General features: G+C 39.9%; 3 protein-coding genes across 6 annotated transcripts in view; 2 read left to right on the top strand and 1 right to left on the bottom strand.

The window, feature by feature from the left end:
* The window catches only part of zgc:110158 (uncharacterized protein LOC553590 homolog), a 67,083-nt gene extending 62,879 nt beyond the window's left edge, over positions 1-4,204 (top strand). For both annotated transcript variants that reach the window (XM_047393000.1, XM_047392999.1), the window contains one exon: positions 794-4,204. In XM_047393000.1, the coding sequence (XP_047248956.1) occupies positions 794-823 (30 nt within the window). In that variant the 3' untranslated portion in view covers positions 824-4,204. The remainder of the gene's footprint in view (positions 1-793) is intronic.
* On the bottom strand, positions 3,973-14,862 carry LOC124884936 (ankyrin repeat domain-containing protein 34B). Of its 3 annotated transcripts, none has more exons than XM_047392996.1 (6): positions 14,731-14,862; positions 9,669-9,942; positions 8,729-8,944; positions 8,172-8,354; positions 7,766-7,982; positions 3,973-6,807 (listed from the first exon to the last, which is right to left on the bottom strand). In XM_047392996.1, exons 2-6 carry the CDS (start codon positions 9,693-9,695, stop codon positions 6,104-6,106), a joined length of 1,347 nt encoding a protein of 448 aa, XP_047248952.1. In that variant the 5' UTR covers positions 9,696-9,942; positions 14,731-14,862; the 3' UTR covers positions 3,973-6,103. The 3 variants fall into 3 exon arrangements, with proteins under 3 accessions (XP_047248952.1, XP_047248954.1, XP_047248953.1); XM_047392998.1 differs by having other exon boundaries at positions 3,973-6,804; XM_047392997.1 differs by having other exon boundaries at positions 9,669-9,707; positions 14,731-14,857.
* LOC124884935 (RNA polymerase II elongation factor ELL-like) lies at positions 14,775-25,873 on the top strand. The gene is made up of 12 exons (XM_047392995.1): positions 14,775-15,060; positions 18,024-18,068; positions 18,155-18,276; positions 19,468-19,628; positions 21,942-22,240; positions 22,384-22,508; positions 22,703-23,186; positions 23,279-23,372; positions 23,450-23,516; positions 24,536-24,707; positions 24,826-24,870; positions 24,980-25,873. The coding sequence occupies exons 1-12, from the start codon at positions 14,926-14,928 to the stop codon at positions 25,109-25,111; spliced, it is 1,881 nt and encodes a 626-aa protein (XP_047248951.1). The 5' UTR covers positions 14,775-14,925; the 3' UTR covers positions 25,112-25,873.
* Positions 25,874-26,947: the final 1,074 nt, after the last annotated feature.

Below are 26,947 nucleotides of genomic sequence, written 5' to 3'. Positions count from 1 at the left end.
GGCTCAAATAATACATTGCAGAGCTGCTGTCATCTGAAAATAGAACAGATTTAATTCACTGTTGGAGTGATCAGTTTGTTCTCTGCATCGGTTCTGTAAATTCAGTCAGGTTCCTGTAGCAGGGTTCCTCACAGTAGGCTTCCACCTAAAATATTATAGCCTACGAGTAATTGCATCCAAGCAACCCTTGGTGATTGATTCAGTTCATTGAGCAGTTCTAGCAGGATCAAAGTTGGTACTTATTTCAGTTTACAAACAGACTTAAACGTATTGGATACCACAAATGGTGCTTTATAAAATCTGTGTTTAGTGATTAATAATTCATAAAATTTGACATGTGTTAGTGGTATAGATTTTAAAACATAGCTGATCTTGATAAAGGATAGTTGCAAAAACAATGCCTATTTATTACACTGTCCAATCAGAGGCCAAATTCAGTGGATTTGTGGAACATACAGGTACTAAAAACCCAAATGGTTATACATGTTGTGCTATAATATGCAGAATGACCTATAAACTAATAAGATAATTTTTTTAATTTGAACTGGAAAATGTTTTGGAACCCTTATTTAAGTGTGAAGTTGTAATTCCAGGAAACGTTCTGCGTCTGAAAGCAGTTTGATGACAAACCTGACTGATGAAGTCTGTTGTATTAAGAGCCTGACTCAGTCCCCGAGTCTGTGCTTCCTGTACCTCTGCAGGGCTGGGTCTGAGCGCCCTCTTGTGTTTAGTTGTTGTCAGTGACATATCCACTCATTTGTCCCCCCCCCCCTCTCCCTCTCTCTCTTTTCAGTATTCACCCAACATGACGATGAGTGTGTGATTTTGTTATTATTATTATTATTATTATTTTTGTTTTACTCTTTCTCCCCCAATTTTTGTGACTCTGCACCTGTTTTTTTATTATTTCTTCAATTCAATCCTAACTTGTCCTTCGATTAACCCGCCTCCCTCATCACACACAAACACCCTCTGCCCTGTCCCCTAACAACATCCCTACTCCAACGCCAAACCCGCCACCATCTTTCCTCCTCCCCTTCGGGAACTTGTGCGGCCACACAGCCTTCCAGAAGCGCCCTCGAGCATGCTGGGACTCTAATTAAGACGGGCCCTCCCGGAGCGTGCAAAATGGGCGCAGGTGTGAATAGGAAGCAGTCGCAGGGCAGCAGGAAGAGCCTCCTCTCAGACTCCGGCGCCAGCCTCCCCGGCTTTCTGACGGGGTCTAGACAATGAGCGAGGGATGGAGGAGACCGGAGAGCGCCGCCCTCCCTCATGGACGCAGTCTCTCTTTGCAGCTGCTTGTATCTTGGATTTTTTTTTCTGTAAATCGTCTTTATTGGTTTTTGTTTTTGTTCCCAACGGATTCCATGGAGGGCTCTCGTTGTCCCTACCACGTTGTTTTTCTGTACGTGTACATTTGTAACAGAGTTGTTGTGATGATCAGTGAACATGTTTTTCCAATTTTGTTTTTTTGTGTATGTAATGTATCATTGCTATTTGTATTGTATTATTATGATATTATCATTTTCAGATTAACATAATTTGTTTTTAGGGGCGCACTGTTATGACGAAGACGGCACATGTGCATACAGGTCACAAATACAGATTCTTCTCATTTAGAATATTGTTGAAAAGTTCATTCATATCAGAAATTCAATTCAAAATGTTTAATTCATATATAAACTAACCAGAGTTATATATTCTTATTTATGTTAACGATTGTAGCTTACAGCTAATGAAAATGCTAAATTCAGTTTCCAAGACAATATGAATATTAAATAAGTCCAATAAATAAAAAATTCACTGCAAAGTATGTCCAGTATATGCACTCAATACTTGGTCGGGTGTCCTTTTGCATTAATTTCTGCATCAGTAGATTCTCTACAGGGATATAGGTCATGCATGTTTACCAGCCAATCAAGCTCAATTTGCATGCATAATCTGTGCCACTGAGCAACAGTACAGCCCTGGTACTAGTTGGCCCATGTGAGAACCTCTGACATTGTTTCTGATCCACAGCTGTTTAACACAAGGAACTTGACCGTTGTAGTCCATGTCCTGGATACATCACCTAGTGGTTGCTCTTGAAGCATCAACACTTTTTTCCTTCCACTCAACTTTCCATTAATTTGTTTACAGCAGGAGGTTGAATGTCAGATCAGCATTCTCCCCCATGAACGTGTAGACCATAAGATAACTTTTTCTAAGTCTTTTTGTTTTTTAATTGGTCCTTATTTTTTAAGAAACCGAATTTCAGATTTTCATTAGCTTTTGGTCATATTCAGCAAAACGAACAAAAATGAACCTATATAAATCTGTTTGATGAATCTCTATGAGTTTCACATTTTGAATTAAAACACCGAAATAAACTTTTTGATGATATTCAGATCTATTGAGACGCACCTGTAATTTGCTGTGCAACACACTGCTTTCTGTGAGCACACTGCCCCCTGCTGGTGGGATTTTCCATTACGGTACCAATTGAGCATTTTTAAAACATCCAGACTTTTTAACTTTCTGCTCACCAGCAGCATCTGCACCTCCGGTTCTAGTAACTTTCCTGCAGTAAAAAAAAAACCCAATGCACAACTCTATTTATTTATGTACTTTTAATTTGTTTATAAATCCTAAACTTTTTTCTTAAGTGTTTTCCCTGTTTTTGTTTTTTGTCAACTGCAGAATTAGTAGCAACTGTATAAATCTGCAGATGCACTCAGCAGAGTCCTCCATTTGAGCTCGAAAGGTGCTGTCCACGCTAACCCACTGTTTTCTCACTCCATGTGCATATGTTTTGTCTACTGTCTGTGCTGTTTTGGAATTAACTTTGAAGCAGTCTAGATCGAAGACGAAAGGAAGGTCTGGAAGCTGCAAATCTTTGCTCCATTGACTGTAAAGAGTGATGTCCCTCCTCCTCCTCCGTCCTTCTCCCTTTGTTCTTATCTTTGCATCCAGCAGGCATACTTACAAACACCACTTCCCCCTCTTTTATTTCATTTTTTGTACAACTCTCCATGTTTTTGATTTGGATTTTTTTGTAAATACTGTAAAATGCATTTTGATATCATTGACATGTTTTGATATTTCAAATCACAACTGAACAGTTGATCAGTAGCGTGCTGATTCAGGCAAACTGTGTGTACTTTTAACCAGAAGTGATATGAAACTTAAAAACCCGAGCTGCTATAGACTATTATAACATTTCACCTCCCAACCCGTAGATGTGGTGGGTTTTACGCTGCAGCTGAGGAGGAATAAGGAGGAAATTTACCCATAGTTCATTTTGGGAATAACTCAACATGTTTCAAACATGGTGCGTTTGAGGCGACAGACACAAAATTAAAAACGGGAATTTTTTTTTTTTTTTTGCAATTTTTGCCAGAATTTTCAAAGACTGAGTGCAAAAATGACACTTGGTCTCAGATGCACGGCAGCTCAGCTTCTTCTGACACAACAAAAACAAAGCAGGGCACAAAGGACACTGGCTCTCAGTCCAGCACACCGGAGATCAGAGTACATACTTTACAATACTATGAAGGATTTTCTAATCTATTTAAAATCAGGCAAGAGAAATGTTTGTGGAAGTAAGAGGAAGAAGAAAAAAAAGTCACATGGGTATATTTGTTGCTAAGATGAGGTAAAGAATGTGCGTTTTCTCCCATGTACTTTAATACTGTTGTATAAAATGCAGTCCGACTTCTCTTTCTGTCCTGTAAGTAAAGCCGTCACAATGTTGATCATTACTGTATTTCTATTGTGCTGATGTATAATACTGTAACATTAAGGGATAGGGGAGGGTTGAGAGAGGACTTTTGGGCAGGTTTAGGAGTAAAGTTCTTTTTTTTTTTTCGGGTTTTTTTCTCTTCTGTTTGGTTCCTCATTTCCTCCTGATGACAAAGCAGTATTGAATATGAGGCAGGAAGTTGCTTTGTATATCATGTTAGGGTAGTTTCAGATCCTAAATGTCTTGTGTAGTTAAAAAAAAAAAGAGGTTCCTTCGTATGTTTCTTTATATTGTAAAGTTACTTTAGACAAAAAAAGTTGCCTATTGGAAAAACGTTGGAAGCTTACATTGAAGCTGATTAATGTACTTTATTTGGTTGTTTTTAATTTTCATCAACTCGTCAGTCGTTTTTTGCCTGTGTCCCCCTTGTTGTAGATACATATTAAAAACAAATAAAAATGACTTCACTCCTTTTGCCATGAACACAAGGTGCTGTTTTTTTCTAGATTTAAACTCTTAACATTCTCTCTCAAAATTATTTACAATGTTTGTGCTGAGATTGGTTTCTTTTAGACCCTTTGACTTTGCGTTTTTTTTAAATAATTGAACGAAGTCCATCAAACTATTTAAAAATGTAAAGATCGTTGTGATAGTTATAATTTAGAAAGGCATGCAGCATTTTTGTCATTGTGTTCAGACTTATAAGCTGCTTATAACTGTTATGTTAATTTACTTAAAACATGTATAAAGAAAAGCAATCATAAGACAGATTTGTCAAGTTAGGAGGAAGACATAATAAATGTCTAGCTTGGAGACCTACCAAACCAGCACTCTACCCAGGGATTTAAATGCACTCTATGGCAAGTTAAGTCAGCCTGTAAATACATATGAGTAACAAATGGGTTATAAACAACTTTCAACATGTAATTTTTAATTAAATGTTATTTTGTTTTTTTACTTCTACAATGGTTTGCTTTGTTTGAGAGATGCCTGTCTAATTTCTTATTGAAACAAATTTCTTGATTCAATGACTTATCTATATGCTTTTTGGAGGAAAGCAGGAGTGCCCATTCCATCTTCTGTTGCAAATAGGAGGTCAAACATCTGTTTGACATAGCCCTGTTGTGTATTTTTTGTCAAGAAAACCATTTTCCAGGTAAAACAATTTAGTCATGCTCTGTTGGTACATGTAAAGTTGTGGTGTTCCTACTTTAGGTTCTTTCTAGGTACTCCGGCCTCCTCCCACAGTCCATAAACATGACTGCTGGGTTAAATGGTCTCTGTTAATTGTCCTTAGGAATTTTCTGTCCGTTCTGTTTCTGTGTTGTGCTGTGATGGACTAGCGACCTGTCCAGGGTGTACACAGCCTCTCACCAAATAGCCACTAGAGACAGACCCCCTGCAGCCCTGCAAGGATGGCGGTTAAAGGCGATGGATGGATGTTTCCATTTTAGAGAGACGTGGCTCCAAAGAGCCTTTTTTTTTGTGTCAGGAAAGTGTTTCCAAGTGTGGTTTATTTTCATCCTTACCAGATGTTTTCTCTCTTTCTGTGTGCCTTGAACACAAAAACACTTATTTGAAAATCTCCATAAAAATATTCTATATCAAATATTTTTTCCAATTTTCAATGAAATGTAATTAACTTTACATAATCAGACATTTTCTTTCTTATTTTTAAGACACAGAAGGCTGAGTATATTTTTAATCAACACAAGTTGAATATTTTTCCCCATTTATAGACCATGTCCGGGATTGTTAAAAACTGGCAAAAACATTGATCCTGATGAATTTTTATTTTTTGTAAATAAATTGGTCCACCTGGAAAAAATATTTTTCATGGCAAGAACTGAATTTGACCATAATACACTTCATTTTAACCCCTTAAATATTAGTTTAAGGGTTCAAGTTTCTATCTTTTTTTTTATTTTATTTTAGAAACTGAAATCTGATGAGTTTGTTTTCCCATTTATGCAAATTGCTATTTAAAATTGCGATGGTTTTTAACTAAAAAAAATGCATTTCGATTGAGATTGAATGGCACACAAAATGAAAAACACAGATTGCTCCATTTCATTTGAAATTTATACTAAACAAAACCTTCCCCCAAAATACACAACTTGGGCAAATTTTATGCAATTTCCATTAGGCTAGAGAGACAGATATTTAAACACAAACCGAGTGAAAAGAAATGAGCTCTAGTTATTTTTGCTTTAGCTGTTCGTTTTACATCTATGTCGTGGAAGGTGAAAGTGTTACCTTATTTGTGCAGAGCAACATTGACTAGTTCATACAAAATAAGGCAGCAAACTGCAAATGAAACTAATCATGCTTGTTTTTAAAAAATAAAACCTGACTGACCATATTGCCTGAGGTATGATAGTCTCAGAAGTCCAAATGATTGCTCCTGCTCCTTTCATTGTGGCTGTACCCAGGAGGAGCAACCAGAGAGGAGGTGAGGGGAAGAAGAGGGAGTAATGCTGCTCTCGAGGATGCTGAGGATGGGGGAGTGGAGCTGGGTGGGTGGGGCTGAAACATGCGCCTTCTATTAGCTGGTAAAATGTTAGCTGGCACCTGCAGGTGGGAGTCTGGTTGCTTCATTAAGGGAGGGAGGTGAACCGGAGGAGGGACCACTGTGATAGAGGGGAGGGTGTTCCTGCGAAGATAATAGTGAGGGGATGAGCTGGGCGGAAGCTTCATGTCTGACCCTTCTGGTGATAAGCACCTCTTAGGGACACGGCTGTCTGACTTTCTCATAGTCAAGCTTTTCTCAGTTAGTGAGAGGACTGAGTCCTCACTCCAGCATTTACAATTCTCTTCTTTTTTCACCACATCTTCCTTACTCTGGAAATATAGTTCCTCATCTGCATCTCTACCTCTGCTTTCCTCCTCCTTCAAACCCTGCACATCTTCCTCCTTGAGGTTCCTCTCCCTCATTCCCTCTTTATAGACCCTGTTCAGAGAGTCCAGGTTGTTGATGGCCAACCACGGTTCAGATGATACCCTCTGTCTGGAAGCTGGACTGCTGCACAGACTCAACTGACTCAGCTCACATGATGAGCGTCTGCTGCTGCTTCCATGTTTTCCTGCTGGAGACAGTTTACACAAAAAACTTGAGTCAGACATTACTCAATGCTACCATTTCTACAGTTCCAAAATGATGCTCTTACATCTGCTGTCCAGCAACAATCTGACACATTGTTGTTTAGGTGATGTAATTGTCATTTGCAAGATATTAAGACACAAATTCACCTCACCCAGGCAACTTTTTTACTTTGCACCATGGAAATAATCCTGAACATGTGTTACTAATCTACCATTCATGAAATTAGATGAAACTAACTTCAAATACAGTTACGATTAGAAGTTTCATCATGGCCAAGAATTTTGGAGACAGAGAAAATTAAACAAGAAACTTTCTTTGGTATCATTGTCCTGTTTGAGCCATCTGGCTGTGGATTTGAGATGAAATAAGAGTATTTTGAGGTAATACTCCTTTTTTTATTAGTCTTCTTTATTAGTCCATCTACACTGTGCGATGCAGCAGTACCACTGACATCCGAACAGCCCCTCAGTATGGTGCTGCCACCACCAAGCGTGACAGTTGGTACAGTTTTCTTGGAGATAAAATTTTTTTTGACTTGGTGTCTTTTTTGTTCACCACTCTTTCCATTCGTTGTAATGTAAAACTGGTTTCACTGTGGATCATGATACTGATGTTCCAGCATATTCCAGTGAAAGGCTTCAGTCTTGGTGGTTCCAGATCATTCTAGTCAATTTTCTTTCATTTGAGATTTACGGAATACGCCAGTTGATTGAGACTTGAAAACACTTAGTTGTTGCAATGGGATAATGATCCCAGACTCCCATCAAACGTGTTTTTGGAAGAGCAAAGCAGTAAGCTCAGAAAACCCAGACCTCAGCTGTACTATATGCATGTCTATGCCTTGAACCTTGGTTTATTCAAGATCCCCGACATGTTCTCATGATCTACCACTTCTGACAAGAGGATAGGTTAAATATAATATCCCTGAAATCCTCGCTCACTTGTTCCCCTGAAGTTGAAGATGTTTCCTCCCTCGGACGGGTTTGGTGAGCCCGTCTTTACAACGATGTCAGATGGGGACATGCAGGACACGGGCGAAGAGTCCGGAGATGGTGGTGCATTCAGGTAACGTTTACTCACCGGGCCGCTGTTTATGCCCATCTCCATAGCAATGATGATGATGTCACGACCATTGGCCCTGCAAGCATCTATTAGCACCTGAAATGAATGAGTAACTTGCATTACGCTCACATCTGGCTGCTTTTGTGGCACCATAGCCACATCTTCATAAGTTGTATTCATTCCAGACGTTACTTTCACAGAAGTATCTTGTATCCTCTTTTTATGAATTTTCTCTTTACTTTCTAATTGGGATTATAACTTGTAAGTAAATAAGCGAGTAATAACCTGCACTGTGGGTTGGTGCTGTGCATTGATGGCGTAGACCAAAGCTGAGGTTCCAGAGGTGTCCTCCATGCATGGGTTTGCTCCTGCAGCCACGAGGGTGGATGCCACCAGAGCTCCTGCTCTCTGTATACAGGCGTAGATAAGAGCAGTGCGGCCATCCTGGTCCTGTGCGTTAGGATCTGCCTGATTGGTTCAAAACAGTAGGCTTACAATTATTTAAATATGTCTGAACCCCGAACTTTAGCTGAACTAAATGCCGTTCGCTTCATCTTCCCTCAACAAAAACTGATCTGGATCTGTTGGTTTTGTGTTGTGGCTCCTGAGTGAGGATGCACAATGAAAGTGTCTGTTTCATAAAGCACTTTTGATAAAAGGTGCACTCTTTTGTGTTCCACAATGGTGAAAGCCTCGAGAACTCACATGTAGGTGGATGGAGTACTTTTCCATTTTATTGCTTTGTAAACATACATTGTTCCACTTTTACATGCAGTAAAAACTACAATTCATTTGCACTTTTTTTTACATGAAAGAGGAAATATTTGTCACTGCAATTTGACCTTATTCTGTAGCAGGAATTTCAGGAGTTTCACAATCTCCTTCTCAGCATATTCTCCTCTCAAGGCCTTGCAGGCAGCAAGGAGGGCCGTCTCTCCTCTGTGGTTGCTCCCGTTCACCTGAGCTCCACCTTCCACAAGCAGGCGGACCAGACGAAGCTTCCCAGAGAAGGCTGCGCTGATGAGGGGGCTGGAGTCTGTCAGGGGATCCCCCATTTCCTGGAAGGCATTGAATTTATGTAGTTTATCACAATTTGAATTTAGGGTGGATTTCTTGACTCTACACAGGTTTTAAATTATACATAATCGAATAAATGCATACTACTCCACTAATATTTCGATATATGTCCTTTAGAAATTTGCAGAGAAACTATAGACGTTTTGAACCCATCAGCAACCTTCTGGATCTGCATCTATGTTGACAAACAAAGACGCTTATCAACATATTAGAAGGGTTGTACTGTATGTATGTATTCAAACCACTATGCATAATTTGAACCCTGCATTTGTTGGAGAAAATCCACAATAAATTATAGCTTTAGTTCCTAACTGATGTGTAAACACGCCCCACTGAAAAAAGACTTGTTGAAATGAATCAGTAAAAGATCAAAGTTAATACATAGACGTTTATGTTGAAGAGTGTATGCAATCGTCTGATTGGCAATGTGTTTCAAAAAATTGTACTGCATAACAGGTTTAATTGGAAATAATATTTCTTGTAATGTTTATAGGTTTTTTTATATGCCAAAACATACTAGATTAAAATATCAGCTAAAGACAAAACTGGGGAAAGTCATCAGTTAATTCCATTATTTCACAGTCTGCTAAAACAAGAAAACCAAAGAACATACATCACTTACCTTACTGTCCGTTTTGCTTTCAATTAAGCCAAAAACAAATCATTTATACAACAAAACCAATGTTAGTCCTTAAAAATATTTACCTTTGTTTTTAGGTGGAGCATCTTCATGTTACTGCTTTCCTGCAAACCACAGAGCAAACAAACAGTGAGTTTCCCACTGCAGCTCCCAGCTGCTCCAATCCGTGCTCTTCTTTGCTGCTGGCTCAGGAGAGGTTCGGCTCGGGCCGAGCGTTCAAAGTCATAAACGGTTTCCAGACCAAAATGTCACCTGTTGCAAACACTGCACTACAAAGAGCCAGAGCGCCTTTGATATGAGTCAGCTTTGAGCGGCTCTCGTCTGCCTTGTGACCACCATCTGTGTTCAAAAACACGCAGGGAGAGACAAAAAACCCTCATGATGCACAGACTCTCAGCAGCTCATTAGGGCTTAAAACTGTTTTTATTTTGTTCTCTTACATAAACACATGCAACACATTAAATTTGAATATGATTTAAAAATTGTAATAATTGTAGTAAAGGAATTCAAAAGGTGAAACTCGTACATTGTATTGATTCCTAACACAAATAGAGTGATATTTAATTCGATAATGTCTGTTAATTTAGATAAATGTGGCTTACAGGATTCAGACAAATCCATCAGAGAACCTATGGAGAGATATTAGGCAAACACTACATACAGTATATTGTGAAATCTGTATCTCAGGTAATCCATTAATCAGCCCATTAATTAAAAATCACAGTTGCTTTAAAAGCATCAACATCAGTACATCTTTTGTCCGGTCCAGAGTGAAGATCAAACATCTCATCATTGAAGTACCATCAGTAATAAACAAGTTCTCTAAACTCAGTCTCCCAAAAACATGCAAATAAACATTTCTGAGGTAGATTAATAATCTCACTATGGGGGGTGAATCTATATGGCATGGATGGTGGGTAGGTTGGGTGCTGGATCCACCACAGGTTCACTGCTTCCTGAGGTCATGCATGGCCTGGCTCCTTCCTCGGTCCTGGGCCATTGGTATTGTTAAAACCGCACACTGCTGGTCTGGGCTGTCCTGGACTGCTTTGCAGTCTGAGCCTGCCTTGTGGTGGTGCTGGGGTCAATGAGAGCCTCCTACCCTTGGTTTCAGTTGTTCTTGGGCTTTTACTCTTCTCGCCACTTCAATTATTGTGCACTTCCAGGTGACAAATTCACACCAGTACTGCACACACACCAGGGCAATACAAGTCTATATTTATTGCATTAATACCATTGCCTTCTGACAGTGGTTGATGCCCTCCCCCAGGGGGGCAAGCCAAAGGCAGGGAGCATAATAATAATTTTGGGTAGACTTAAAGTAACTTTGTTTCCACAACACATCATTTAGACGATGTATGCCTGAATGAGAAAAAGAAAACACGTATAATATTAAAAATACATATTTATTTTATTTAACACTAGAACCTCTTGAGGATTCATTTATTGCTACCCCATTAGTTACACCAGAACCGGTAGAACTGGACCAGAAAGAGAGCTCACATTACTCTAATTCTGAAGTCTCTGAAGTGGCTAGCTATGTATTTCAGAATCGATTTTAAGTTGATTTAATGACGTTTGAAGCCATTAATGGTCTTAGTCTGACTTATTTATGAGATCTGATTTTTCGTATAAGGCTCAGTTCCTCTGAAAACGTATGAGGAGAAAACCCCAGAGAGGCATCATTTTCTTATTGCACCTCATCTGGTAAACAGCCTTTTTGACCCTTCCTTATAAAGACCAACAATGTTTTTAAAAGCAAACTTGAGATTGATCTTTGTGGTTTGGCTTTTTTTTTTCTGGTTTTAAGTAATTACAATGAATTATTCCAACTTTTATCCTATATTTAGGTAACTATGTATGGAGTTTTATTGCACTTTTAATTTGGCTTTATATTGATTTTAAATATTTTTATTTACTGTTTTTAGTTTTGTTTTATTGTCATGCTTAAATTACTTCTATTCTAGTTCCTTATGTAGATTTGAGTTTATTTCTATTCTACTTATTTAATTTTTGATTTTTTGTTTTGTTTTTATTATTATATTTAATAAATAATTTATTATTTGCGATCTTACTTTTACCACAGGATTTTTGACTCTATACTTCTTGTATTTTGTGTCTACCTGTAGTCCTCCTTGTTCACACCAACCTCACCTCTCTTATATTTATTTCTTCACCTTAGCAGCAGTACATATATTTACATATTTCTTAAATTTTAATGAGGTTGAAGTTGTGTTTACTTATAGTAAAAACCTAATATTATGTGTTAACATTATTGTGTGTTAACATCATAAATAAAATTAAGATGTTAAGATGGCTAAAATTAGAGTTTGTAATACATTTGTATCACAGAGACCTACACTTCCCTGCCATTTAATTAGGTACACCAACTAGTGCTGGATTGGACCCCCTTTTGCCTTCAGATTCAACAAGGTTCCAAAAACATTCCTCAGATTTAGGTCCATATTGACATGACATTGTCACATAATTGCTGTAAATTTGTCTACTACACATCCACGATATGAAACGCCTGTTCCACCACATCCAAAGGTGCCTTATTGGAATGAGATCTAGTGATTTTGGAGGCCACTGGAGAACAGGGAGCTCGTCATTTTCAAGAAACCAGTTTGAGATTATTTGAGCTTTGTGACATGCAGCATTGTCCTGCTGGAAGTAGCCATTACAAGATCTGTACACTATGGTCATAAAGGGATAGATATGGACAGCTATGGTGTTTAGGTGAAGCTCAGTTGGTCTTAAGGGGGCCAAGGTTTGCCAAGAAAATATCACCCATATCATTACACTACCACCACCAAACTGAACTGTTACCACAAGGGAGGATGGGTCTATGCTTTCATTTTGTTCACGCCAGATTCTGACTCTACTATCTGATTGCAGGAACTGTAATTGAGAGTCGTCAGGCATGGTCATATTTCTCCAGTTTGTTATTGTTTGTTATAGTTTTTGGTGAGTCAGTGTGAATTGTAGCTTCTGTAGCTTCAGTTTTCTGAATGACACCCGATGTGATCTTTTGCTGTCGTTTCCCATCTGCTTCAAGTATGGACTTACTGTACGTTCAGAAATGTTCATAGATCATACGGTATCTTTGTAACTAGTGGTTATGTGAGTTACTGTTTTTTTCTGTCTTCTCAAACCAGTCTTTCCTCCCATCAGTCTTGAGCTTGGCATTTTGTTCGACAAAACATGATATTTTCTCTTTCTTGGACCATTTCCTGTTAATCCAAGAGATGTGTCATGCATAGTTTCTGAAGATTCACACATGCCACATTTAAAGTCACTTAAATCCTGTTTCTTCCCCATTCTGGTGCTTATTGTGTAATACAGCAAGTCACATTTGCCGTGTCTAGATGCTAGCTAAATTTGATCAGGGTTGAACTACTCTTCCTTCAGATTACAATTTCTACTTGATCATATAAGCACACCCATGTTTGGTGTGCTTATATGATCAAGACAAATATTTCCCCGTCACAGAAATCCAGTTTAACTGGTTTTATCACTATAGTTCAGACAATCCTTAACGTCCTATTTGGCCTGTTCTGTTTTCCCTTTTAAACAGTTTTTCTCTTTTCATAACTGCCTCATACTGAAAGTTGAAGTTGTCTGTAATAAATTGTTTGACCAACATTGTTTTATGACAACTAAAACTATATCATGTGGCCTTTATCTAATTCTGGTCTTAAGAGGGTTTAAAGACCAAAGCTTTGAAGCTCTAAAAGCAAGGTCTCTTCTCAGACTGGTATGGCAACTCATTGTATTACATAATTGTTGGAAAGGATCTTGTGAGAAGGTATTTATGTCTGCAAATATAAAGAGGTATATTAATAGCCTAAAGCTTTAGCTGTGACTCTATAATGTGTTTTTAAACGTTCATTGGTTTTAGATTTTTCTTGTTTCTGTGGAGTACAGAAGAAGAATTAAAATACAGCCCCCTTTTATAGGTGCATCAAATTTCCATAAAAATGAAACATTTACAGTGTGAACCTTCTTCAGAACCTCTGCAGTCCCTGCTGGACCTTTTGGATCACCTACTGAACCAAATATTAAATGATAGTCACCCAGTTGTCTTAGTTCTTGGAGTTGAGTGGGATTTGCTCTGGAAAGTTTGTTTTTTTCAGGTCTAAGATTACAATTATATGATTTCTAATGTGTTTCATTGCTAACTTTGCCCCGACACCAGCAGATATGATAGATACTGTAGCATGTTTCCCCAAACTCAACATATTTCTGAAAAAAACCCCAACAAAAATAAGCATTTTTACCATCTGGTTTAAAATGTGATATATAATAATGTATATTCGAGATACATATCTTTGTCCAAACTCTTTAAATTGTTAATTTTATTTCTTCCAATTCATTTATATTTATATTTGTGTATATTTGTGTGGTTAAAAAAAAAGGTGGAGCAGTAGCAATTTTTATTGGTAATACAGCTCTTCACCCAGGGCAGCATGGCCAAGGTGGCACGACAAGTGCTTGAGTAAAAACAAAATCTGTCAGTTGCACCTTAATACATTTTCTATTGACCTGTTGCTGTAAACAGTGTAAGCAAGAATATTTCAGTACCAGAGTAATTAGTTGTTGCTTATGATATTAAAGTTGGAACCTAATTTGTAACCTCCAATTGAGCTAAATTAAGCTTTATTTCACCGTTTTTGGAGAGGGGAATCTGGTCGGCATTGGATCACCTTTAGATCGAAATATAAAGTTCCAATCTGAACTGGATTATTCTTCACTAAACAATTTAAGATGTATCAAGTTGGGATATATTAAACCTTAATTTGATAAGTTTATTTTCATTCCTTGACATGTTGTTAGATGAAAATATACACATTACATAACTATATCTAAATATATATTTATATATCTAGATAGGGCTGTCAGAATGGTTCAGTAAGGGTATGAGGGACCAAGAGGGCCCAGGGCACCTTTCATGCCAGAACCGCCACTGGGTGGAAGACCACCTGCATAACTAGTTGTTTGATTATATATTACGACGGCCTGCCATAGTCTGCCCCAAACATGAGTCTCCCCCATTACCTCATGTAAAGGAACATTAGCATAGCGAGAAACCAGCAGAAAACTTGGAAGTGGTTACGTAAGACCTACGCAATGGCTTGTGCGTGTCTCTGGACCAATAGGATCCTCTGTGAGTTCAGCCGTAATAGCGCGCCGCGGAGCAGCAGCAGAAGCTCAGTGGAGGTCTTCCTTCGGATCCGTCTGGCCAATGTTTGCCCGTTTCATGTCGTATCGAACTGCTTTGGTTCGGAGTAATTCTGACCGGGAAGGGAGGACTGTGGCGCGATGTCGGCTCTGAGGGAGAATCAGTGTTACGGACTGTCCAGCGGTAAACTGAATCCCGGCGGTACCGTCTCTGTTTTTCACGTAAAACTCACTGACAGCGCGGCAAGAGCCATCGGTACCTTCCAAAACGGCAAGGTGGGTCTTTACGGTGTTCTTCCTCGCGGTGTGGACGCAAACAGTCAGTTTTGTTGTGTAAACTTGTGAAAGAGGCTCTTGCTTCAACGCGAAGTGATTAAAAAGCAAAACGACGACGACGACTGTGCTTTGAAGTTCCCCCCCCCCGGCTGTTGCTACCAAGTAGCCCCCTTTTTGTTGCCATGAAAAGCGAATACGTGTTGCATAATGCAACGCGGAAACATGCTATGTGTTATGAAGCTTGTAGCAAGCTGCTGGCCAAGTCCAATCAGGCTTCTGGCAAAGTATGAGGGGAACTAATCAAGAGTCGATGACAGAAGAAAGTGAGGGAGGAGAAGCTGTGGGGGTGAAAGCTTGTAGTAGGAGGTTATGTTCGGATTGGGCTGGAGAAACTCTGTGCTTGATACTGAATGAGTTGGCGCAGGGGTCTCCTTGCAAAAATAGGCCATGGAAGACTGACTGCTCTCAAAACCAACCATTTAACCCAGTTAGTCACCACTGAATCAGATGCTGCAGGAAGTCTAATGAAATGTACACTTCCTCAATTCAGCAATTCCTTGTAGCAAGGGTTGGAAACTCCACGGTGAGGATATCACAGTCACCTCTTTAAACGTTTACATGTAAAACCCCCTACTGATCTCATCATAGTTTAACCTGAAGAGGCGATGAGACCGAGAAGAGGGGAAATCACCTATAAGCTTTACCTTGGTTCTGTTAGATCACATGCAGGAAAAAGTAAGGCATCTCCACATGCATTAGCAGGGCCAGACCCTGTGCTGGCAGCCAGCTCACACTGCACACTCAACAGGTGGACTCTCCATTTAAAAAGGTCAGTTAGATTGTAGTCAATGCATACTTTCCATCAGAGCTGCAGGCTCTCTGATCTTTGTATTTTCCCTCATGCTGATGTAGCCCTCGGACAGGTTGAGTTTCTTTATTTCACTCAAACTTCTCCCATTCGACGAAGTTTCTACATTTCAACTACTTCATGACCTTTGGGGATAAAAATGTCCGGTGTTAAGTCTCTCATAGGTTTGCGTGAACATCGCACATGTGTGGATTTTGGTGGTGAATCTGAGAGGCGTGAGGGCAAGCTCTAGTTGATCAGTGATTGCAAATGTTATGCAGACACTATCATTGACCTGTCTACTGTAAATAAAAGTGTTCATGCTTACGTGTTCACATTTTCTTCAATTCAGCTACAAACCTCAACGTTGTTCAGGTTTTATGAGACCAACAGAGTAAAGGACAGTTGTGAAATGGTAAAACTCCCTCTTTTTTCTTTTACATATCAAAACAAAGAGTGTAAAGTAAGGCTGCATAATATGCCGACAATGCAGTTCTGGATAGAGCATATTTATCAGCAAACAAGGTTTTTCATCTTTAATGAACAGTGTGTATATTTGTTGTACAATTGTGACCTAATTACAGCTCCGAGTGGGTTGTTCTTTCAGCAAACGGCATATTTTATACTCTAGTTAACGATTATTTGAGTACTAAATTAGTTGACGGTTATTTCAATAATCGATGAATCAGATTAATTGTTTCAGCCCTAAAAGAGTGTAAGAAGCACAGATAAGAGCGGGAAAAAGAAAATAGGCCTATATCACCACTGCTATCATGGCAATATTTATCAATATCATACACAGCCCTAGTGTACAGTAAATATGGCTGTGGTGGGAAGGCCCCACAGGATTGTTGGAGAACAACTGAATAAACAGCATGAAGACCAAGGAACACAGCAGACGGGTCAGTTAGAAGGTTCTGGAGAAGATTAACTCCCCAAATGTGGAGCATCTCGTAGAACACTGCTCAATCCATCACCCAAAAATGGAAGAACCGCAGCACAACCTAGCAAGACATGGGCGTCCACCTAAACTGACAGGCTGGACAAGAAGGTCTTTAAACAAAGAAGCAGCCAAGAAGCCAACATTAACTCTGGACCAGCTGTGGAGATCCACAGTTCAGAAAGAATCAGTTGGCAACTATTACGTGCACAGATCTGTGCTTTACTAAGTGGCAAGAATAAAACCATCATTGAAAGAAAGGTATAAGAAGTCTCATTTGCAGTTTGCCACATGTAGAGGGACACAGCACAGCAACATGCAGAAGAAGCTGCTCTGGTCATATGTGATCAAAAGTTAACTTTCTGGCAAAACGCTGTGTGTTGTGGAAAACGATCTGCCCATCGGTAAATCGTGGTGGCAGCATCATGCTGTGGGATGCTGGTCAAGTAAAAGGGAAGATGGATGGAGCTAAAAACAGGGCCATCCTGAAAGAAAGCTTGTTGGGCAGATAATCTCCTTCTAGCAGGACAATGACCCCAAACATACAGCCAGAGATACAATGGAATGCTTTAGCTTGAAGCATATTCATATGTCAGACCTAGTCAAAGTCCAGACCTAAAGACCTTAAAAAATGTTCAGCTGTTCTCTGTCAGTCTGACTAAAGTTGAGATATTTTGGAAAATAAGGGGCCCAACGTTTAGTCTGTAGATGTGCAAAACTGCCAGACACGCTTTAAAGGAGTTGTAGCTGTAATGGCAGCAAAAGGTGGCTCTACAGTGAAGACTCGGGGGAAGCTGAATACAAATGCATGCCACACTTTTCAGATTTGTATTCGTAAAATGTGTTTTTTTCTCCACTTACAAATCAAGCACTTTGTGGGTCTATCGCTCAAAAACCTAAAGGAATTACACAATGGTTTGTTTCTGTAAAGTAATGAAATGTGGAAAAGTTTTTCCACATTTGCTGGGTGCTGTAGGATACTGTCACACTAGTCCTATGAATTTAACAATACAAATTTACTATGAGTAAAATTCCTTTTCTTTTACTGATCATAACTACTTCTGAAGTGGTGACTTACAATGGACAAAATGATGCTTCTCTTGATATTCTATCAACAGACTGCATTAATGCAAATAGTCGCGAGGCTCTTCTCACAGCCCGTTTTTCCTTTTTCAGAGCTGGTCTTCCTGTCCGACCATCACTTTCAGTGGTAACCAAGGGGTAAGATGACCTGCCGTTACTGCTCACACAAAACCACATTTCTTTCTTGTATCATACACTTAAAATATGTTCAATCTCTGTTGTAGAGAATTGCAATCCCCTGCTCAGAAAATGGAGATGAAGTGCGGATCTTCACCTTTGGAGTGAGCAGCGTCGCTCGCAACAGCCCGCATGGAAGCTTTGACTGCGTCAAACAGCACAGCACAGGGTGAGCAGGAGGGAAACGGCATACTAAAACACAAATAGTAGCCGGATTTTTCATTCAGCACAAGTGAAGAGCGGGCTTTTCTAAATAGCAGCCACCATATTCTGGGTTTAAAAATAAACGTCAAAGGCTTAAAAAAACCCCAACAAAGCACTCTTTTTGGCCCCTTTCTAATCTCCAGTTGGCGCGCTCATACTAATTTTAGTCAATTAGGATTTATCTTTGAGAACGATAATGTAAAAATATATATGAACCATGTCTTAAAGAAAATCTCCAGCCTCCCTGTTGTGAACGGTCATCATTCGGACATACATTTTTACTCTGGGTTTAGCAACTTATTTGAGCATTTACCACAGTCAGAGCAGCTAACGTTACAAAAAACTGTGTGTGTGTGTATTCAAGAGAATGATATTAGCCAACATTTCAGTTTCCAGCATCTTCCGTGACAGAGTAGGGTTAGAAGTTTAAAAGGACAAAGCAAATCACATATGCTGTACACTGGTGAGCCTTCCTGTTATCTGCTTAAAGTCCTGCAGCATAAATAAACCTCAAGGATTTCTCGACACGTAGAAAAGAAAACAGTTTATTTTTAAAATATCTTCTTGTATCTGTGTGGTTCTTCTTCCCTCAAGTGTTTGCTTGAGCAATGTGTCCACATTGATTAGCTGGTAGAATAGGGGTAGCACTTAGTGTGGCTCGTTCTCCAAGAAGATAAGGATCCAATGTCTGGTTTCCAACTGGTTGATCGAGCTGAAAGTCCGTTGATTGCGGCCAACTTCTCAGTACATTTTTATATAAAACGAATATAGGTTGGACTTTTTAAATTTCTCATTAGTAAAAAGAAGATTTGTTAACAAGTCAGCCACTGTTGGGTTTCCGGTTAGGCAAACTACCTCCCTTAATAGGTAAAAACCTGTCATCCTGTCTGCAGCAAAAACATAAAAAATTCAGGTTGTTGAAATCGTTTCTGGATTCGATTGCGAGGGGAAACCCAGGATGACCTCACAGGGGAGCAGAAGATTTGAAAAACGTAGAATTGAAAAAAAAAATTGAATTGGACTCGGGCACTGAAAGGATCTGGCTGATGCAAGCAGGCATTAACTTAAACAACCTGGTACTTGAAGCAACTTTTTATCAGAAACGGAAATCTTAGGAGCCTGAATGTTCTGTACTGACTGTCCTTCATGCTTTCAGTGCTGCTGAGGAGCTGTCATGTCTTGGGGTGATTCAGAAGAAGATGACAGTCAACGCCACGGATGACTCGTACGATAAGGCTCGTCAGAGCCTGGCCCAGGCCGAGGAGGAGACGCGCAGCCGAGGAGCTATTGTCATCAAGAACGGAGCACGCTACCAGGGTAAGAAGAATAGGAAACGCTCGCATGTCTGCAGCATGTGTGTGATTATACAACAAAACACAACCAAAGGAAGGCGCTGGCTTGAAGATAAATCTGTAATGTGCTTCTGATATCCAGAAAACACCGTCAGACATGTTGATTGGTTGCCTTGGAAACATGTGTAATAACAGATATTTAAGGGTGGCTTTGTTCTTTTCCTGCACGTTTTGTCCCTTTTTTCCCATTGTTGCATTTCAGTTCAATGATGAACACATCCAGAACAATCAGTTTGTTCTTCACATTATAGAACCTGCGTTTCAGCTTTTCCTTGTACTACCACTGCTTTTGCAAATCCAACCACCAAACCACTTCCACCTAAGCTGATATGTTAATCACCGTCATCTCTCAGTGAACCTACACACACAGACACACTAATAGAGTTCAACATGTTACGTTATGATGAGTCTGTCAGTTTAGAGGAAGTTTAAAGAAAAAAAAAGACGTTACTCATGGCAGGCTTGTGCAACTGTGGTTTTTTTCTTAAATTAGATCACTGCTAACTGTGTGTGTGTGTGTGTGTGTGTGTATGTAACCTGGCTGTGGCTTTCTGGTGGGGTGAACTGAGGTCTTCTTTTTTAATTCAGATTTCTGCAAGTGGAGAAAGTTAAGAGAGAAAGTCGTCTACCTCTCATGTCTGATCTTGCCTGATTCTGCCCAAAATTATCTAACAAGCCCATTGTTAATACAAATTTAGTAGAGAAATAAGGCATAAGATTACCTTTTGAATAAAAATCAGGGCCTCTTTTTAAGATTTTCTTTTTTTTCTAGGAAAGACTGCCCAAACTGAGTTTAGATCAGTCATCTCTTAGCCCCCATAGACTTATCAGTAAACTCCCTTAAATTGCAAAGATTTCTGAGAATGTCATGTTTGTTTCACTTAAAATCCCTTTCAAAAATCACCCCCGGATTTGTTGTAGTGTCACTAACATTCAGAGCACCGACGTCAATGGTGGCATTCTCACCAGACATAACGCAATAGGTCTTTTGTTGATTTAAAAGCAGGACATCTTTGATTTAACCACTGTTTTACTGGACAGATACCCTCAGGGAGGGGTTGTTGAATGTTACCTGGTTTTAAAGACGGGTAAATCTGAAGATCATCTGTATAACAGTGGAAAGACCAGTGATGCCAAGTTATAATCACTCCAAGTGGCAGCAGATAAAGGGGAAAAAGGGAGGGGACTAAGAACGGGACCCTGTGGCAGCCCACATAACAGAGGAGCACTGGCCGAATATACGTTATTAATCAAAGTTGTGAAAACCTGACTCTCAGATAAGATGGAAAACATTAAGGTGCTGAGCCACAGATAACAACATAGTGGCTGAAGCGAGACAGAAGGATAGAATGATCGACAGCATTAAAGGCTGCCGTGAGGTCCAGCTGAACCAGGACAACAGGGCACCTACTATCAGTTGACACAGCAATGTTATAATGTGCTTTTAGTAAGGCACACTCTGTGCTATAGCGCAGTCTGAATCCGGAAGTAATAATAACAATAAATTACAGAAATATAATTATCCTGGTTGGTTAAAAATCTCCACTGGTTGGACATGTTTGTGCTCCAGATAGCTCGATCCCCCAGACACACATTAAACCCATAAAAGAAATGTATGGCTGATCATGTATATTTTGAACCATATATCATCAACTTTGTTTAATTGTCCTTTTTTCGTTTGTTTTTGTGTTTTTTAGTTAAGAAATATTAGTAAACAAAAGAGACATTGTTCCACAAGCTTCTCACAATACTTTCTTTGCCCTTTCCCCTGTAACAGAACCAGTACAGGTGAATCGGCTGTGTGGACAGCCTTGCTCTCATACGTCTTTGTATGAGATCTGTACACAAACTTTCTAAGGGACTGAAATCAAGGCTTTACGATGGCCACTCAAAAACACTGACAGTGTTACATTTAACTTAAATACATAAGTGGTCATTATGAGCAAACACCTTTAGTTTCATCGGACATCGAGACATGTCTCTAAATTAGGGTTGCATCCTTTAATCTGGCTTCTCATGTAGCTTTTGGAGTAATGGTTTCCGCCTGTCTGAATGGACTTTGAGCCCATGTCTGTACAGAACTTATTTCATTGTGGGTAATGAAACTCTCTTGCCAGCTGCAGCCAGTACCTTCACAAAGTCTTGTGCCTTTGTTCTGGGTTTTATGCACACATTTCTGTGTTTACATTTTTATTTTATTTTTTGGTATTGCCACTTTTTTAAAATGTCCAAATTTACTTACTTTGTTTTAATGTATGTTTTTAATTTTCTCTCCCAGGCAAGAAGGTGACTGTGCGGGCTCCGGCTCCTGCACTGGCCAAGCTGACCAAGCCCAAACACTCGTCTCATTCCCTCCTCGACAACATTAAGAGGGGGGTCAACATGACGAGGCTGAAGAAGGGTCCCTGTACGGTGAGCAGGAAAAGTGTGGGTGACGTTGGAGACCGACCCCTCAGAGAGAGAGTAATGCACCTGCTGGCTCTGAGGCCGTACAAGCGGCCCGAGCTGATCCTGAGGCTGCAAAAAGACGGACTTACAGATGGAGACAAAGATGTGCTGGACTCAGTTATGGCGGAGGTGATGACGTTACTTTAATGTAGATTTTGTAGTGGAAACCTAGGAAACAAAGCATAGCAGATCAGAATCTGTTTGCTGCTGTTAGGCACGTGTTGCAGGAAGAAATCTGGATCGAATGACCTAAGTTGCCTGTTTGTTTGCAGGTGGGACAGCTCAGTAACAGAGACAGCACATTTGTTCTGAAGGACGGTCTCTATAAGGAGCTGCAGAAGGACTGGCCAGGCTACACCTTAGGGGACCAGCAGCTTCTTAAACGCATCCTTGTCAGGTAACGTGAGGCAGCCACAGCAGTTTTCTCTTATGACGTATTTATTGTATAATTGGTTCCTTATTTTTGTGTTTTCCTATTTAACCGGTAAAACCCCACAGCACCTTGAAGCCACAACTCTCTGTGTTGCCACGTATAATAGTTTTATTTCTGCTTGCTCCCTTGATTGTTAATGTACAGCGCTTACCTTGCAGGAGACTTTTCCAACCACAGCAGGGCCTCCTCACCATCCCTGAGGCCCAGGTCAGCCCACTTCGAGAGACCCCCAACTCTTCACCAGCACACCGCCCAAAACACTCCCTACTTGATGAATACGGCGAGCCTCTGGCCAGCAAAAAGCCCAGAATATCCCACTTAACAATCAAATCAACAAGTGAGAATTTCAGACAGCAGTCAGCTAAACAAGAAGCTGAGAAAGGCACAGAAGCAACAGCAGAAGACGGACAAAATAACCTGCTTGACCCTAAAAGACTATTTGACTCGCTGTCAGCAGTTTGTCAACAGGAAGCAGAAGTGGCTAAAAGGCTGGAGCCAACGGATTCTCCTCAAGAGGAACCTAAAGACCCAGAAAAGCAACAGAAACCCAACTCGCCCCCAGATCACCCCACTTTGCCTCTAGTAGCGCCCGATCTGAGCAGACACACAGTGAAAAAGAAGAAGAGCAAACACAAGGATCAGGTGAGAAAACATGTGCCTGGTTTGTTTTTTTTCTTTGTTATATGGGATTTCCATTGATGGTGATCTATTGATATTTTTGGGGGTTTTCAAAGGAGAAAGATGGATGGAGAGACAAAAAGGAAAGAAGAAAAGATAAAGTTTGCAGTTCAGAATATTCATATAATGAAGTACCTTTGGAATGCACAGGTGAGAGCTGACAGACTTACAAAATCTGGAACCTTTTCTGTACTTTTTCGCTTACTTACAACTTTTCTTTCTTTCAGAAACGAGTAAACTACTGTTTGACTCCAATGTACCTCAAGTCGACACCGACACAGCAGAATATTTATCGTAAGTTCTGTTTGTTTGACCTAGGTACATTCCTGTTTAGCAGTAGTTAAGAGACAGTTTGTTTGCCTGTTCCCCGCCAGTCTCCAGGAGAGTAAACACAGGGACGAGTCTTTCCAAAGACTGGGAGCCCTCCATGCAGTGCCTTGAAAAAGTAGTCAGTCTTTTTCCACTTTGTGATGTTACAACCGCAGCTTTTACTGGGAATTAATGTGGAAGATCAGCGGTGGCCAAACTTGTTGCCACGTGGGTGAAAATAAGTCATTGTAGATCCAAAACTTATAAACTTATCTCACACGATTTCCTTCTTAAAAGATAACCCTTCTATAACAGCTTCTATGCTCAGCAACGAGAACAGGATATGGGTCACCCTGTCTTTTTAAAAGGCTTGCTGTATTTAGTCAGGCTTTATCCATGGACATGGCCACCTTAACTAAACCAATGGGCCCTCTGGAGGAGCTGCAGAGATCCACAGCAGTGGTTTCATTTAAATAAGAGGTCCTGTTTGAAGTTTGTCAGATGTTTGCTGTATCCACCTGTGGAAGAAGGCGCTCTGGTCCATTCATATGGTCCGCCTTCCTCCAAAATGCTAATATTCCACATCAATCTAAAAAAGACTCCATTCCCACTGTAAAACATAGTGGGAATGCTGTGGGGAGCCTTTCTTCAGCAGAGAGGGAAGCTGGTTAGAGTTGCTGGGAAGATAAATGAAGCTAAATCCAGGATGTTTAAGCTTCCAGGATTTTCTGGACTTTGAATGGTCCATTTAAAGTCCAGACCTAAATTCAACTGAGAATCTGGCAAGAGGCCCTCCATCCAATTTAAGCTTCAGCTGTTTTGCAAAAAATAATTATTCTTTTGCTAGGCTCTGTGCTTATTGGAACCAAAATGACCAAAATAAGATCTCTGCTGCTGTTAGAATTTACCAAAGCAATTTGCATTGGCTTCAGACAGCAGGAAGTGCATGGAGATGTTGGACAGCATTTTCCTGCTCTTACCAGCATTCTGTTTTCCCTGTGCAGGACGTACACGGTGATTTCCAGCCAAAACCAGAGACAGAGTTACAAACAGGACTTTAATAAAGAGTACAACGAGTACAGAGATTTACACGCTCGCATCGACAGCGTCACGCAGCAGTTCATGGAGCTGGACACTCAACTCAAGCAACTTCACCACGAGTCGCATAAATACAAGGTAAACGATAGGAAACGCCGCTGCGCCTCAGCAGGGAAAGCCTCAAACAGAATATACACATTTCACCAAAGGTGTGGATATTCCCTGCTAATTCTGATTTCTCTATGTTCTCCCACAGACAGTTCGGAATAAAATCCTGCAAGAGTACCGCAAAATTAAAAAGGTACCTCTATTCTTTCCAGGCTGCTTCTGAACAAATCTCACCTCTGGTTCAGCTGTAGGTAATCAATTTTATTTATTTATTCATGTATTTATTTTGTTTGTCTCTTTAGTCCAATCCCAACTACGATCAGGACAAAGTTCGCTGTGAATATCTGCACAACAAGCTGGCCCACATCAAGAAGCTCATATCAGACTTCGACCACCAGCAGCAGCTCACTGTGGATCACTCCTGTCCCAAATGAGGAGTCGGCTGGAGAGAATTCAGCGAGTACAAACAGAAAGATCCTGAGGCTGCTGAGTGAAGAAAAGTGAAATATTTTCTTAGAAAATGGGAAATTTCCTATAAAATGCTCCTACACCAAGCTTGAGGACATTTGCACGAACATGCCACAGACCCAAGGATTCGCAACAGTTCTGTTAATGTAGTTAAAACTGGAAACAGGTGTGGAGATGAGCTGCTAAGCCCAAAATCATTTAGTAGATCCCCATCTCTTTAGTTGTGAAGTATTGCTTGTATGTTCCAGTTGCCAGGTTAACATTCAAGTTATAACCTGAGAATACCGCATGCTGTACATATCCAGGAAGATCGTATGACTTGTCAGGTGAGGGTTTGTTTTCTGTCCTTCAGTATTATTTAAGCCGGGTGAGCTCCTCAGAGGTGTTGGCTGTTCATCAGGTCGGGTTCGAATAATTTATAAATACAATTCTACCCCTTTTTTTTTTATCACTGGTCTTATCCTTCTGGTGGTTCCCGCGTTGTAACTTAAAAACTGTTTTATTGAAAACGTCCACAGGGAAAGTACTATATAACATTTGCTGAAAGTGTAAATTATATTTGGTTAAAACTGTCAGAATGTACAGAGCCATTGATACTGTAAGCTGAGAGGATTTGGAGAACAAAAAACACTGAAATGTGAAAAAATGCATGATGTGTACTTTACAGACTGCATGATGAATAAAACTGAAGTTATCGTTGAAGTTTCTAATAAATAATTTTGTATTAATTTAAGTTGTCACTATCTTCTCTGATTCTTATTGTTGTGGGTAATGGGATGTTAGTCTTGCATCTATCTCATCTTCTAGTTTCTACTGTATCGATTGATGATTTCATTATCTATGTCTTTTCCCAGAATGATCCATTTGCTGTTATTACATTTCCAGTTTGACATTTAAATGAATGTCATGGGGATAATTTTGGGCTTCTAATGATTTATGTGAACACTTTGTTTGGGCAGATGCACTGATTGTTCAAGGTACTACTTCAAATACTTAAAAATCCCAGAACTGGATACACAAGTTTAATTTGTGGGATTTTCTCAAATGCACATACAGGCTCAAATATATACATACACCCCACTAATATTTGAGTAAATGTCCCTTAGCAAGCTGCAGAAACCACTTTTCTGTAGCCATTAACAATGTCCTGGTGGAATTCTGGCTACACATTTGATCACCCTTATCAGAAAAGGTAGAGCTCAGTTCAGCTGTTTAGTTTCTTGGGAGAGACCTGACTTAAACATGGTTTACAATTTTAAATGAAGTTATACAGGTCCTTCTCAAAATATTAGCATATTGTGATAAAGTTCATTATTTTCCATAATGTCATGATGAAAATTTAACATTCATATATTTTAGATTCATTGCACACTATCTGAAATATTTCAGGTCTTTTATTGTCTTAATACGGATGATTTTGGCATACAGCTCATGAAAACCCAAAATTCCTATCTCACAAAATTAGCATATCATTAAAAGGGTCTCTAAACGAGCTATGAACCTAATCATCTGAATCAACGAGTTAACTCTAAACACCTGCAAAAGATTCCTGAGGCCTTTAAAACTCCCATCCTGGTTCATCACTCAAAACCCCAATCATGGGTAAGACTGCCGACCTGACTGCTGTCCAGAAGGCCACTATTGACACCCTCAAGCAAGAGGGTAAGACACAGAAAAAAATTTCTGAACGAATAGGCTGTTCCCAGAGTGCTGTATCAAGGCACCTCAGTGGAAGTCTGTGGGAAGGAAAAAGTGTGGCAGAAAACGCTGCACAACAAGAAGAGGTGACCAGACCCTGAGGA

The sequence above is a fragment of the Girardinichthys multiradiatus genome, chromosome 19 (assembly GCF_021462225.1).
Source record: "Girardinichthys multiradiatus isolate DD_20200921_A chromosome 19, DD_fGirMul_XY1, whole genome shotgun sequence".
In the NCBI taxonomy this organism is placed as follows: domain Eukaryota; kingdom Metazoa; phylum Chordata; class Actinopteri; order Cyprinodontiformes; family Goodeidae; genus Girardinichthys; species Girardinichthys multiradiatus.
Note: the sequence above shows the minus strand (reverse complement) of the source record. Positions and strands in the feature narration are given on the sequence as shown.